This window comes from Dipodomys ordii, unplaced genomic scaffold (assembly GCF_000151885.1).
Source record: "Dipodomys ordii isolate 6190 unplaced genomic scaffold, Dord_2.0 Scaffold85, whole genome shotgun sequence".
In the NCBI taxonomy this organism is placed as follows: Eukaryota; Metazoa; Chordata; class Mammalia; order Rodentia; family Heteromyidae; genus Dipodomys; species Dipodomys ordii.
Window position 1 is genome coordinate 2,772,256 of NW_012267301.1, and position 15,188 is coordinate 2,787,443.

At 49.2% G+C, this 15,188-nt stretch overlaps 1 protein-coding gene across 2 annotated transcripts in view; it reads left to right on the top strand.

The window, feature by feature from the left end:
- Camk2a (calcium/calmodulin-dependent protein kinase II alpha) overlaps nucleotides 1–15,188 on the top strand; it is a 65,120-nt gene that overhangs the window by 6,734 nt on the left and 43,198 nt on the right. For both annotated transcript variants that reach the window (XM_013025509.1, XM_013025510.1), the window contains exon 2: nucleotides 10,835–10,929. In XM_013025509.1, coding sequence (XP_012880963.1) covers nucleotides 10,835–10,929 — 95 coding nt within the window. The remainder of the gene's footprint in view (nucleotides 1–10,834; nucleotides 10,930–15,188) is intronic.

The following is a 15,188-nucleotide window of genomic DNA, read 5'->3' on the forward strand; positions in this document are numbered from 1 at the left end:
GCTGTCCCTCAGCTCTTCAGCTCAAGGCTAGTGCTCTACCACTTGAGCCACAGTGCCACTTCCAGCTTTTTACTTATGTGGTGCTGAGGAATCGAACCCAGGGCCTCGAGCATGCAAGGCAAGTGCTCTACCACTGAGACACCTTCCCAGCCCCCATACATGTTCTTGAGAGTGGGAACAGCTCAGGCAAAGGCTCTGAGTATTTCCGGGTAGCATGTTAGCCCTGAGAGGATCTAGGGTCTCATTTTCCTCTGGCCTGCCCAGACCATGAGTCTTAGAGGAATATGAAAAGCCTGTCATCTAGGGCAAGTGGGGGACAGGTGAAGGCTGGAGGCCAAACAAGTGCCAGGGAAAGAGGGCCTTTATGCGGAGGAAGGGCCCGGGGAAGGGACTTTTATCTCCCCCTAGGCCTTCAGGGATGGACCCAGAGAGAATAGCAATGGTGACACATAGGTGAGAGAGGTGGATTTTACTTCGGAGCTGCTCTTTTGTCCCACAGATGCCCACAGCCGATGGAGATGGTTGGTGGTGGGGTAGTAGGCAAGTTCACAACTCTAGCCTCCTGGGTGCCCTCCTGTTCCCACATTTCTCCCCTTACCTAGCAAGACACTGACAGCAAGAATGAAGTGGCAGATGCATATTGCAGGGCCAGGACAGCCTCAGTTCACTCAGAATATCCAAAGGACCAATGCTATTATTTTATGGATGAGGATGGGAGGTCCAGAGAGAGCAAGGGCTACATCCAAGGTCATGCAGGCCAGAGACCCAGAATTGAGTCCTTTCCAGTGCATGACTTATAGCCCCTGGGGCCTCTCTCTTTGAGGCAGGGACCCCTAGAAGCCTCTGGGGTGTGCACCCTGGACAGGCAGGCCAAGCAGCCATCAGAGGCAGTGAAGATAGCCTTTCCTCTGCCTCTCCCTGCTCCGGCCCCGCTGCTAAGCATTGCCAATAATTTTCTATTCCTTCCATTATGTTTTTCCTTCTTTGTAACCCATTCAAGAAAAGCCATGTGCAGCCAAAACAAGGAATATGTTGGAACTTCTGTTGGTTCAATGTTCCCTGCAGCAAACAGAATCTTCCGGTTCTGAGGCCTTCTGTGTCCCCTGTGAGGCTTCTGCTGGGTTGGCGTCAGGGCCGGGGGTGCAGGACAGCTCGTGCCCACAACATCTTCTGGAGTCGGGGAGTGGGTGGCACCGCAGCAGCAGGCAGGAGGGGAGAGGCTCGGTTTCGGCTCTGATCACAGAGCTGCGGCAGCAAGCGGGTAAGATGAGAGAGGAAGGCATCCACCCGGAGCCGGCCCGGCTCCTCTCATCTATCTGCCATTTGGCATTGTTTGCATGTTATTAGAAGAACCCATTGTTTTAAAAGGAAATAAAGTTAAAAAGGAAGAGGAACAGTTCATATTTCTTATTAATACTTGAGTTGCCAGATGGGCAAACTGAGTCTCCAAAGGATTAAAGTTGCCTGAGGAGTTCAGAATCAAGTGTGGTAGAAACACCTGGTGTGGGAATTTTCCTTTTGATTCCAAAGGATCCTGCCTGGCTCTAGCTTTTGAACTGTTTGGAGAATTAGGAGCCTTCTGAGGTTCCCAGGTAAACTAAGACCATTCTTCCTGCCAGCACACACTCTTCTTCAAACACTTAGAATGCTGTCTGCTTCCCACAGGCCTCCCTACCCTAAAGTCCAGCTGTGGGCCCCTCTGATCCCAGAGTGTGGATAACAGAAAAGTAATGGACTCTGAGATGGTAATCGGGGTTCAAGGTCCTGGCTCTCAGCTTGTATGCAACCTGAGGGGTAGATCTCCATGGTAACCTGAGGGCTATGTCTCCATGGTAACCTGAGGGGTAAATCACCATGGTAAGATACTATTGGGCATGCCAGTGTCTGATGAAGCCTGACATGGAACGCTGCTTTGTGTCGACCCTGGCCTTTTCCCTTCCTTGAGAAGTTCTAACTTTGCCTGTTCTTGGTATCTCCTGGGTGGTGAGATCAGCTTGCTGGGATTATGAATTATTGAGATCAACGTGTCCCAACATGTTGACAATCCTGACAGGCAGCAAGTCTGTCTGCTCAGGACCAGGGACCTTCTAATATCACCCCCAGCTCATCTCACAGAGGTAGAATGCTTCATGTGTCTTCACAGACAGGTTTGAATGGGAGAAGCCTGCTATGTGAAATCCAGGTGAGAGGCTGAGTAGCAGCTCAGCATATGGGACTAGACTTCTGGGGACAGGCATAGTCGATGGATAGATTTCAATTCAGTGGCATGGTCAGTGGCTTGAACCCTTTGGGAGCCACCAACTCCTTTGTGAAGTTGGTGAACAATAAACATCCTTTGCCCAGAACAATGCACAGACACAAAAATCATATCTATATTTGTGCCTGTCCTGGGACTTGAACTCAGGACCTGGGCATTGTCTTTGAGCTTTTCTGTTCAAGTCTAGAGTTCTACTGCTTGAGCCATTTGGTAGTTAATTGGAGATAAGAGTCTCAAGGGCTTTCATGTCTGGGCTGCCTTTGAATTATGATCTTTCTGAGTAGCTAGGATTACAGGTGTGAGGAACCAGCACTAGGCTCATTTTGATATATTTTTGAGTGGATTCACAAATGCCCAGAATCTCTCCCAGAGGAACCAGCTAATAGCCCCTGGTCCTGGGAATGAAGCGGGAAGTAGTAAGAGGAAGGGTAGAGAGAGAACAGGATAGGGAGGGGGAAAGAGTGAGGAGTGGCTTCCCAGAAGCAAAGAGTCTCAGAGGTGGGTTGTCAGTGGGCCAAATGCCAGTAGATATGGTGCAGACATGGCAGATTAGGCCCAAGGGGGTTGACTACCTGGGGGTTGGGGGAGGGGAAGCACTGGGTGGGCAAGCCTGGCACAAGTATTTCTTCCATGGAGCTCGGGGGGGGGGTGGTGGCAACCAGATTGTGGTGGGTTCATGGAGTGTGGGAGGTGGGAAGAGGAGGCGGCGGATGTCGGACATTTGTTCTGGAAGTTTGGCAGCAACTAGGAAGGGAAGAAGGAAGCAGCCAGGCTGCTGGGTCGAGAAGAATGCTCTTAATTGTTTTATTTGGTGGGTGGGGAGGGGGCTGTTCGGATAAACAGCCTAGAAAGAGAAGACCCTGAAGTCTGTAAGAAGTGCGGACAATCAGACTGAAAGGGGTCCAGAGTGCAGGGACCGTTCGTGAGTGAGCCATCCCCAGAAGACCACCAATTCTCTGCAGAGACGCAGGCACCTCCTGAGCTCCGAAGGAATGGGGAAAGGTTTCACTACAGGCAATTGGCAGTGACTCATCTTGGGTTTCAGGGACCAGTCACAAATGATCCAGGAGAAAAAAGGACTGGGGCTCTTTACCGCTCTTTCCATTGGGGAAACTGAGGTCCAGCAGCATAAACCAGCTGCAAGCCAAGATGAATAAGAACTCTGGGTCTTCTGAATCCTCCCCCAGGGCGCTGCCTGAAGGCCATGTTAACCCTTGCAGGAGTTCCAGGCTAGAGAAGGCAATGCCCCCTGTGGCTGACAGCCTGCCAGACAGAGAACAAGCAATGTCCCAGTGTGAATCTTTCTCTTCACAGCCCATTAGTGCGTTCCCACATTCTCAGCCACTCAGTGGATCCACTATGGCTCTGCCCTCTTGTTGTTGTCTGGGATGCGGTCCCCACCTGCCTCCTCCTTGGCTCATGTCTACCCGGGTCCATTTTGTTTCTGATGATGCTAGTTGCTCTCATCCCCTTGAACATAATGATACCCATACAAGGCATTGTGTCTTGAGCATTCACTGTACTCCAGGGACTCCACTAAGCTCATTGCCTCCCTTATTATCTCATTGGATCCCTGAAGCAACTGCTCAGGGTAGAGGGCTCTTATTGTCCACATTTTACAGGAGGAAGAAACAGGCAGACTAAGGTGAAGTGCCTTGCTAGTAAGTGGCTGAACCATAATTTGAACTCTGGCTGGGCTGGTCCATAAGAGCCTGCTCTTACCCACTTAGAACTGCCTTCTCCAACACAGTGGGCAGTGACCACATACAGCTACCTAAAGGAAGTAAAATTAAAATTCTGGTCTGCAGCCCCACTCACTAGTCAGATGGCAAGTGCACTATAGCCATATGCAGCTAGTGGCCGCCATGCTGGACTGCACAGAATGTTCCCACTGGCACAGAGTCTATTGCTGGCATGCAACAGTGATGCCAGAAAAGCCTCTGTACTGCTGAGCCAGGGCCCCATCCTAGCCTTTACCGAGGATGAAGAAACTGAATGACCAAAGGACCTCTCACAAATGGCCCAAGAGGAAGTAGAACTAGGGAGCCTTACCACCTTCTTTCATGTGGGGAAACTGACACCCAGAAGGATAGCAGGATAAGCCAGCTGGTAGCCAATCTGGGTGAGGACTCTCTTCCTCCTCTTCCTCTTCCTCTTCCTCCTCCTTCCTCTTTTGTCTTCCTCTCGTATCAGGGCTGGAACTCAAGGCTGGTATACCTCCACTTGAACTACAGTTCCCTTTTCAGCTTTTTTGGTGGTTAATTGAAGATAAGAGTCTCATGGACTTTCCTGTCTGGGGCTGGCTTCAAATCATGGTCCTCAGATTGTAGCCTCCTGAATAGCTAGGGTTACACGCATAAATCACTATGCCCAGTTCAGGACTTGGGTCTTCTGCGTGCCTATCGAGGGCCCTTGGTGCTGACACTGATTACCACATTAACTACTACGGCTCCAGGCCAGAGGAGATGATGGGCCTTGATTCTATCCTCTAGTCTCTATCCCATATCTCTACCTTGCTACATTCTGTGGCCCTCATGCTCACATGGACATATACTCCATACCCAGAGTGATGCACAGGGTGCTTGGAGCCTCACTGAGTCACACACACTCAGGGGCTACATCCAGATTCTAATGAACACCTGTGCCCAGACACTGTCTGCACTTAGGAATACTTGCCCCTTCCCCCTGTACCCGGGAGCACCACCGCACCCTTCTCCATCTTCACCCAGGAGCACCTCCTCACCCTTCCCCATCTGCACCTAGGAGCCCCATCCTACCTCTGTCCATCTGTACCCAGGAGCACTACCCTGATTCTTTCCCCTGTGGTTCAGGACATTCCCCTCTCTCCAAGGAACCTAGGAGCACTTTCATAGCCAGTAACTTTCCCCTGGCTCCACACCCAGCCTCACTCCTTCTCCTGAGGGGGTGGGGCATGCCTTCCACCCTTGCCTTCCCCATTCTCCCCTTCTTGCCCTTCAGCCCTGTCTATTCCCAAACTCTTGCCCTTTTCTTCCTTGCCCTGTCATCTGCTGACTGCCTACATGCCAGGTACTTGCTCACACTGGACAAGAATACAGAAATATGTTTTTGCCCCATGACTCTCCTTTGCCCTTTCTCCCTGATCCCTACCTCTAAGGCAGGCAGGGAAGCCTTCTGCCTTGAAGATGGAGACTTGAGGTTGCATGGGTAAATGACAAGGCTCCCTGGCCTAGGCTGTTTCCTTGCCTTCCTGGCCTCTTCTTACCTCCTGCAGTGTCTTCTGTTCTGTGCCCTTGGTCCATCCATCAAATGGTGGATATATGCCATCATTGCCCTCGTATGGGAGGACATAAAGAGGTCAAGGGACAAGTTCAGAGTCACACAGTCAGTTAAGTACAGCCAGGAATGGAGTACAAGCCTTCATGACCACAGAACTCCAGCTTCTGAGAGCTATACTCCTGCCTTTGGAGCAGATGAAAAAGTTCAAGGGCCTGAATTCTCTTGGCAAGCTTACCAGGACTGTTCTTGCCCACCTGAGGCCTCAGTTTCCAGTCTGTTAAAAGAGGGCTTTTAGACCTGATTTCTCCAGTTGCTATGGGGTCAAGAGAAGCCTAGTGGTGCTGTGTTCTCATAGAGGGAACCCTAGGCTTGGAAAGTCAGGAGCAGCGACCTGGTTCTGAGAAGTACCTCCTTCTGTGCATGTAAGGAGGATGCTGCATCTCTGGCCTAGGACCAAATGCTGTATGTAACTGACTCCACAGGATGAGGACGTCCTTTGGGGCTGGGCCTCTAGTTAGAAACCTCAGGCCCACAGGAAATTGTGCCCCGTGCTAGGAGCCTGCTCAGAGCGTCATGGTGTCCCTACCAGTACCAATTCCAAGAGGTATGGGGCTTGTGACAGGACATTCTCAGAAGGCAGACAGGGCAACTCTGAGCTGTCCAGAAAGAATCACTTAGAGAGGGAGTTTATTTACAGGGGCTGTACTCAGAGGGTCTGAGTAGGTCTGGGTGGAGCTTTAGAATTCATCGTGTAAAATATCCTCAGGCAGATCTGTAGCAGCTGGTTTGATGATCACTGATCTGAGGCCCTCACCTAGAATAAAAGGGATTTTGCTGTTTGTTTTGTCTTTGTTTCAGTACTGAGGATTCAACCAGGGGCCTGTGTACTCTACCACCTGAGCATACTCCCAGTTATTTTGCCTTTCGTTTCTTTTTCACATATGTTCTTAAACAACATTTGCTGGACCAGCCTCCAACCTATTTTGAGCCTCCTGCCTCTACTTCCCACCTATCTGAGGTTGCAGATGCACACTGCCATGTCCAGCTTGTTTTTGAGATAGGGTCTCCTGAAATTTTCATCAGGGCTAGTCTGTAATACAGCGTAGGGTGTCTGCTGAGATTTTAGCTCTACCACATCTGGGTAGGAGGTTTGTTTGTTTTTTCCTAATGGAAAAATTCTATTCATCCTCCTCCCACATCTTTCTACCCACACACTGAGTTCTAGTTCTGGACCAAGCCTAGGCTAGGTGCTGGTGAGCAGGGCAGGCCCAGCCCAGCCCTCGGCAGCTTGATGCCTCCTCCTTTCCTGCCCTCCCTCATGCAACACTCAGAGCCCTTCCCAGGCGTGGCTACTTTAAATGTTTTCTCTTGAGATAGTCTCAGAAATCCAGCATCTGTCTGGGCAGCTACCTAAAGGCCTTTGGGTCCCTCCACCTGCCTTAGCAGGATGGAGCCTTTAAGAGATTGTTACCCCTCTTTGTCCCCAGATGACTTCTCCGAACACCCCTGGCTGAAAATCTCTCTTGTCTCATTTTCTGTTTCTCTCCATGTTGCTTAAATCCATCTTCTGTTCCTGCAAGTCATACTTTGGATATCAGAACAGAGAGGAAAGTGGGGTTTTGGTTCCTAGGAGCTCACTGGCAGAGTAAGAGAGACAAGGAGGAATGAGCAGCCCCCAGCTGGACCCAGATAGTGACATATATGATATATATGGAATATATGTACAGAGTTCCCTTGCAGTTTCCTAGGTGATGGGGTGGCTGGAACATCTCTTCTTCTAATACTTATCTTTGACTCCCAGTTCTCGACACAGAGCTCTCCTGGAATTTCCTGGGTGTTAAGCGCATCTTTTATTCTACTAGGAGACTCATTATGGGATCCTGGGTAGGCTTGGTCACCAGAAAGATCAAGCTATGATTAGAAGCATGGAACTGAATTGGGAGTAGGGACCTCATTTCTATAAGCCTAGCTACTCAGGAGGCTGAGATCTGAGTATTACAGTTCAAAGCTAGCCCAGACAAGAAAGTCTATGAGACTCTTATTTCCAATTATCTATCAAAAGCTGGAGAATGGAGTTGTGAGTCAAGTGGCAGAGTATCATCCTTGCACAAAAACAATAAGGGACAGCACCTAGACACTGAGTTCAAGCCCCAGAGCTGGCGCACACGCACGCACACACACACAGCATCGAACTGGCATCCTCATGTCCTATTTTCCAGGAAGGACATCTGGGATTGAGCTAATAATTTATTGTGGCTATATGCTGGAACCTCCATAAACATTCCCAAAGCATGGGGTCAGGAGAGCATCTGGGTGGATGAGCACGTTCTCACGGTAGAAGAGGTGTGCTCACAGAAGCAGAGCTTTGGTGCTCAGGACGTTCCTAGCCTTGCCATGTAGACTTCTTCATCCAGCTGTTAATCTCTCTCCTTCACCATATTATTTTTGTATAGTAAACTAGGAATTGTGTTTTTTTGTGAGGCTTGTGAGACATCATAGAAAATTCACAAACCAGAGAAGGGGTTGTGGGAATTCTCAGTTGCTAGCTAAGCTGAGAAGAAATGGGGGTAGCTTGGGGATCAACTTCCTGTGATAGGCGTTTGAAGTAAGGGGTAAGTCTTGTGGGATGGAGCCTTTAACCTGGATCTGTGTCAACTCTAAGTGGTTTTAATATCTGAATTATAGGAGACCCAACTCATGTCCTAATTGATGCAGAAGAATCAGTTTGTTGGAAAGAAGCAGTCCATATACAGTGGCCAGAAGTGATATAGGAGTGTTTAAAGGAAAGTGAGTTTTCCTTGTACAAGACACTTGGAATCACCAAAGAAGAACCTGTAGCAGGGTCCCACTATCTCACAGAAGTTCTAGGGTCTCTCTACTTCATTACTGGTGAAGAACAGGCAGGGTTTCTTGCCCCATGGAGAACCCAAACTTACTGCTGTGAAAGGCCATTGATTTATGTATGTATTTTGGCATTTTCTTTCTTCCTTGTCCTTTTCCTGTGGTCTCCAGTGGTTACTTCCTGGTAAACGGATGTGCAGCCAGTGATAGTACCTCCCAATGTGTGCAGAGCTGGGATCAGTGCCAACCTGTGGTTTCCTCCATCCACTAGTGCCATCCTCTGCCTCTGTTGGCCTCATCTGTGTGGCTTTAACCTGCCCATTATTCTACATGGGGAGATAAAACTTGGAAGCTATGTTGGGGTGAGACTTTATCAGGAACATGGATGTGTCCTGGCAGGAAGTGGGAGGTTCATGTGGTGTGGAAGTCCAAAACCACGACTGCAAATATCTGCAGTGGACAGTGACCCTGCCTGTCACTTGCTGGGTGACCTTGAGTGCTCTCCATGGAGCTTCACTGGGACTCTGAGTCTTGGGCCCTATTCCAGATGTGAAGAATGAGAATTGGCATTTTAGTGAAAGGCCCAGATGATTGGAATAAACACTAGCATCTGGGAAGCCTGCCCAGAATCCCCTCTTCTCGCTGTCTGCACGTGGTTAGGGCAGTAATGATGCTGACCTCAGCAGCAGGCCATTCAGGAGCCTCTCATATCGGAGGTTGACCAGAAGGCCTAACCTTTTAACTAGTTTTATCTGTCCCTTAGCTCAAATCCTTTTGTAATAAGATGCCAGTATTTAAACAGGGGGAAATTTCTCATCAATTTTGAGACTTCTAGAATCTCTTGAAAAATTGAACATTGCAGGAAATGAGCACATTCCTTCTGACAGCAATCAGTACCCCCCTTCCCCCACACTCACGTTCTCATCTTGTCACTAACACTTGGAAGATAAAAATCTCAGGGGCTTCTTAAAACATGTGGAAATATGCTCCACCTTGGTCTTCAAAAAACAATTAAAAATGAAATCAACACGAGATTGTCCCTTTCTACCCTTCTTTCTAGCAAATATGAAAAATAAAGTTTGATAACTCACTGGGTTGACAAGGAAGGCTGATGGAATGGGGCCACTCACGTACTAGTGGGAAAGTGAGATGACACCATCTTATTACCTGTTAAAATGGCCAAATACCATTTGTCTCTTGATCAAATGCTACCATTTCCCATAGGTAAATGCATATAACCCTAATGCACACACACACACAAGGGCAGTTATTATTGTACTGTTTGTAATAGCTAAAGATGAAAACAAACTCAGTTGTTCTTCAGTCTAGCTGGCTAGGTACAGTACTGGGTAGCCATACAATTACAAGTACATAATGTCAGGGTTTTTTATATCATGATGGATACGAAGAGGAGCCTCCAAAGTGCACAGTCCAGAGCTGTATGTGTGTAAGAGCATCGGCAGAGAGAGCCAAGGACCCAGGCAATGGTCACCTCAGGGGAAGGAGGGGCTCTAAGAGAGTGGGGCACAAAGGTGGGAAGGGCTATTTTCACTTCTACAGTTTTGTATCCTTTGAACTTAGAACCACATCAATGTATTACCTACTGACAGCCAGGCACCAGTGGCTCATGCTTGTAATCCTAGCTACTCAGGAGGCTGAGATCTTAAGATCTCAGTTTAAAGCCGGCCCAGACAGAGAAGTCTGTGAGACTATATCCAATTAACCAGCAAAACTTCAGAAGTGGAGGTGTGGCTTAAGTGGTAGAGTTCCAGTCTTGAAAAACAACAATAAGCACCACCTAAGGAACAGTGCCCATGCCCTGAGTTCAAGTCCTAGGACAGGTACAAACAACAATGACAAAAACACCATCTTACCTACTCGAAGAATTAAAAATTTTCAGAGACAGATTCTGTGTCTCTGACACTATAAGAATCTAATGTTTCGCAATTTGATGAGCGCCAACTTTTTTCCTTCCTTCCTTCCTACTTTCCTTTGTTTTATTCTGTCAATCATAGGGCTTGAACTCAAGTCCTGGGTGATGTCTCTGAGCTTTTGCGCTCAAGGCTAGTACTCTAAACTTTGAGCCACAGAACCAGCCACTTCTGGTTTTCTGGTCATTGATTGGAGATAAGAGTTTCATGGACTTTCCTGCCTACACAGATATCAAACCACAGTCCTCAGATCTCATCCTCCTGACTAGCTAGGATGACAGGTGTGAGCCACTGGTACCCAGCTGAATCTAACTTTTGATGACTCTGCAGGACTTCTCTTGGGTGAGACTAGAGTTTTTTGGTCCCTCTCTGGGTCTCTCTGGCTTTCTCTATCCTTAAGGTGGCCACAGCTGCCTCAGTGAGTGTGAACAGCTGTAGGGAGGACATGGAGTTACTTCCCCAGCATGGTACCACTGCAGGAACTCTGGTGTCTCTGGGAAGCCCAGTGCTTAGACCCCTCACCTCTTGGCCTTCTCTGTCTTCCTAGGGGAGCCTTCTCTGTCGTGCGCAGGTGTGTGAAGGTGTTGGCCGGCCAGGAATATGCTGCTAAGATCATCAACACCAAGAAACTCTCAGCCAGAGGTAGGTTCTGGGCCGTGCCTCTCCCACAGGGCTCTCCTTCCTTTCTTCCCTCCCTCTACCTCTTGGTTTCCCTTTCTTGGAAAATCTAGGCTGTGGGCCAGACATCCCCCAGGAAGCTCTGATAGGACTTCCTTTCCCCGATCTTCTGTACTCCTTTCATTTCTCACCTTCACACCCCTGTTCTACCACTCTCTGCCTAGTGCCCTAACCTAGCTCCTTCCAACGCTGGCCTTCAGCTCACCTCTGCCCTGACACCCACCCTCCATCCGAGGGGGTCTCCACCATTTTCTCTCTCCTGTTTATTTCCCTCGTGGATGTCCTCTGGCTTAGCCTTACCCCATTTGCTGATTGGTTCCTTGTTATTAAACCTTGATCTTGACCCATTGCCTCTTGATGGGATGCTCCAAGAAGGTGGGCAGGCCTCACCACCACTCTGGGTGCTCTCAGCACCTGGGACAGGACCTGGGCAAGGGGCTGGGTGTGGCCATGAACTCCAGGTATCTCTGTTTCATCATACCAACATACTCTTGGGTTTCTAAAGGAGTGGGGTAGGTGTGATCCTGGTTTTGAAAATGATACATCTCTAATTCTAATTTGTAAAATGATTCAGGAACCAAGCCGGGCGCTGGTGGCTCACGCCTGTAATCCTAGCTACTCAGGAGGCTGAGATCTGAAGATCGCGGTTCAAAGCCAGCCCGGGCAGGAGAGACCGTGAGACTCCTATCTCCAATAAACCACCAAAAACCGGAAGTGGCGCTGTAGCTCAAATGGTAGAGCACTCGCCTTGAGCTGAAGAGCTGAAGGACAGCGCCCAGGCCCAGAGTTCAAGCCCCACGACCCAAAAAAAAAAAAAAAAAAGATTCAGGAACCAAAGTCCTAGAATCACAGAAGTGATCCTGGGCACAGCCGCAACCCCTGGGAGATTGTTAGAAATGCAAGGTACTAGGCTTCATTGCAGACTGAAAAATCTCTAATCTGCATCTTTTTTTTTCTTTTTTCTTTTTTTGTCATCTCACTACTGGAGCTTAAACTCAGGACCTAGTGCTTTTCCTTGGCTTTTTTTCCCCCCCAAGATTCGTGCTTTACCACTTGAACCATGCTTTTGCTTCTGGCTTTTTGCTGGTTAATTGGAGATGTCTCATGGACTTTTCTGCCAGGGCTGTCTTTGGTCCATGGGTCTCAGATCTCAGTCTCCTGAGTAGCTAAGGTTATAAGTATGAGCCACCAGCACTGGGCCTGAGATGCCCATGTGTGTGATAGGGACTAAGTTGTGGAAACGCCTTCCCTCAGACTACTTGCCTTCAGCATTTGTTTAAAAGGGCCAGAGTGGCCATGACTATATCAGCATGTCGGAGATTGTTTTCAAAGATGTCAAAGTCTTCTCAAACCCCAGTGTATAAGTTGTGTTGGGGGCTGACTGATCTGGGGGGAATTCTGTTGGGTGAGGGGGAGCAGCAGAGGGGCAGGCATATGTCCAGCGGCTTGACAGCTGCAGCTGTATGGGTGTGGGGCTCATGGAGCTCCTGCCTGTGCCCGTGCAGGTTTTTCTCTCTGTGCCCTTCAGGCCTCCCAGTAGGCCTCGTGTTGGCTTGTGCCTAGCTGCTTTCATCTCTGGCTCAGTGCTGCGGGGGATGCTGTCTAGTTACAGATTTCTGCACCCTGCAGGGTGAAGAGGCTCAGTACAGGGGTCTCTGAGGGCCTCCTGGATCCTCATATGGCAGGCCAGATCTGTGCAATGTCGGGAGCCAGAGCCAAAGCCACAGCTAGGGCCAAGGAGCCAGGCAGGCAGGCAGGCAGGCCTGGATTAGCTGTTTTATGCTGTGTAGCTAGGGGCAATCTGGTGCCCTCTCTGTGTTTGGTGTCACTAGGAATCACGGCAGATGTCACAAGGCCTGAGATACAGCAGGACATCTGGAGTTCACTGGCCCCTCTGGACCAGAATCATGACTTGGTTTGAATACTGGGGGTCCTGGATCACAATTTCAGGAGTACATCCACACACACGCACCCCACCCCTCACACACACACACCATACACATATACACAGAGGTGGGGAGAGAGATGGTGGGCACAGGACAGCAGAACAGACATGACTCCAGTTCAGAAAGGTGACTAAACAAACATTGTTGAGAGACAGGACCTACTCTGCCCGGGCCAGGCTGTTTGTAGAGCTCTTGACCTCCTGGGAGGCGAGAGGAAGGTGAGCCGGGCCTAGGTAAGCATGCAGGGTGGGTGTGGGTAGGTTAGCAGGGAACATTCCAGAAGTCTGCCAAGTGCCTGCTGTTTCTCCCCAGTGGGAGAGGTGGAGCCAGCCTCTTTTAGCAAGTCTCTTTTGTTTGTCACTCATGGAGCCTCCAGGGGGGCTTTAGTGCTTCTATTTGGCTGCACACTCTACATTTCTCCTGCTGCTGCTCAGAAATGGCTGTGCCCAACTCGGGTGTCTGCCCAGCCCTCCCAGATCGCTGTGGATTTCTTGTGCTGGTGCTGCCCCGCCTCTTCTAGCAAACCCACAAGATACTCTGAATACATATTCTAAAGCTAGTCTTTAAAAAATATTCATAATTCAAAGAAACCAGCGAAATGAAAAGTCAATTTTGCATGTCCAGTTCCCTGTCAGTTCTCAACCTACAATCAATGTCTCACAGTCTTTAAAAAATATCTATCTATCTATCTATCTATCTATCTATCTATCTATCTATCTATCTATCTATCTATCTATCTATCTATCTATCTGCACCTGCATTTAAGAGAGAAACTAAAGAGAAAGAGGAGGGAAGAGGGGAAGAGAGAGGGAGGAGAAAGGAAGGAAGAAAGGGAGGGAGGGAGAAGTGTGTTCTGCCCTGAGGGTTAGATTCAGTGGGCAAGGCCCACGCCTCGGCATTGAGGATGCATGGCTGTCTGTCGCAGTGCAGTGGAAGGAAGAGAATTTGGGACAGGCTCCAGGCCACGCCCCCCATCCCTTTCCTCAGTGCAGCCCGTTTGGATGCAGGGCACACAAAGATGTGGTTGGTGCCGTGGCAAGTGCCTGTGATCTTCTTAGGTGCTAGGCTCCACGGGCGAGCAGAGGGGTCACTTCCTAGGTCCCAAGCAGCCAGTCTCAGGACACACCATTGAAAATATGGCAGGAGCGCCTCTGGGCTATACTTCAGCTTCATTCAGAGCCCCAAGAGAAGGCCCCCAGGAGGAAGTAAGGCCCACCATTCCCGTCCTCCTAGCTTCTCTTCCCTGTATATCTGGTCTTTGGAGTTTGTTCTCCCAGGATAGGAAACCCTGTTAATGCTCTGCAGAAGGAGAAGATTCCTGCTTCCAGTCTTGTAGACTTTTCCACTTGGGCTCATTGTCCCTTCTGCCAGAACCCCATGTCCAACTATCTGTTGGAGCAGAGTCTCCTACAGGTAGAGCCTAGCTGGCCTATGACTGCATTTCCTCTGCCCTGCTGTGCCCTGCCTTGCTGTGCCCTGTTAGAACCTCTGGCTACAGGAATCTTCCTGTAGCGTGTCTTCAACCTGGCCTCCCCACACTGAGTTGACCCAGCCACCAGGGTGGGAAAAAGATGTGTGTGTGTGTGTGTGTGTGTGCACACGCATGTGCCAGTACTCGTGTTTGAACTCAGGGCTTGGGTGCTGTCTCTTGGCCATTTTCACTCAAGGCTGGTGCTCTGCCCCTTGAGCTAAGGCTGAACTTCTGGGTCTTTGGTAGTTAATTGAAGATAAAAAGGTCTCATAGACATTTCTGCCTGGGCTGGCTTTGAATCATGACCTTCAAATTTCAGCTTCCTGAGTAGTTAGGCTTATGGCATGAGCCACCAGTGCTTGGTAGAAGAAACCTCTTGAGATGGAATGCTGGGCATTAAGGGAAAATCTAAGACGATCCCCGTGACAAATCCCTGTGACCTTTCACCACTGTGCAACTCTGATGAGTAGATGGACTGGTAACCAATTAATTAATTACTATATTGGGAAGCAATGTGGCACTGTGATTACAAACATAGACTGAAATCTGACTCTGATGATTGTGTTGGGACCTTGGACATGCTGCTGGCTGTTCTATGCCCTGTGGAGAATATTCAGGCAAGGTCTTGCCCTCGCTCACACAGTTTTCTAGGATCTAGGACTTGAAATAACATATGCATAAACTGGGTAGTTTCGAGCAGCAGTACTAATATACTACTATAAAAATAAGTCAGGGTAAGAAGGAAATGACAGAGCAGGAAGGACACTCTTAGAAAAGGCAGCCACAGGGCTGGGAAGGTGACTCAG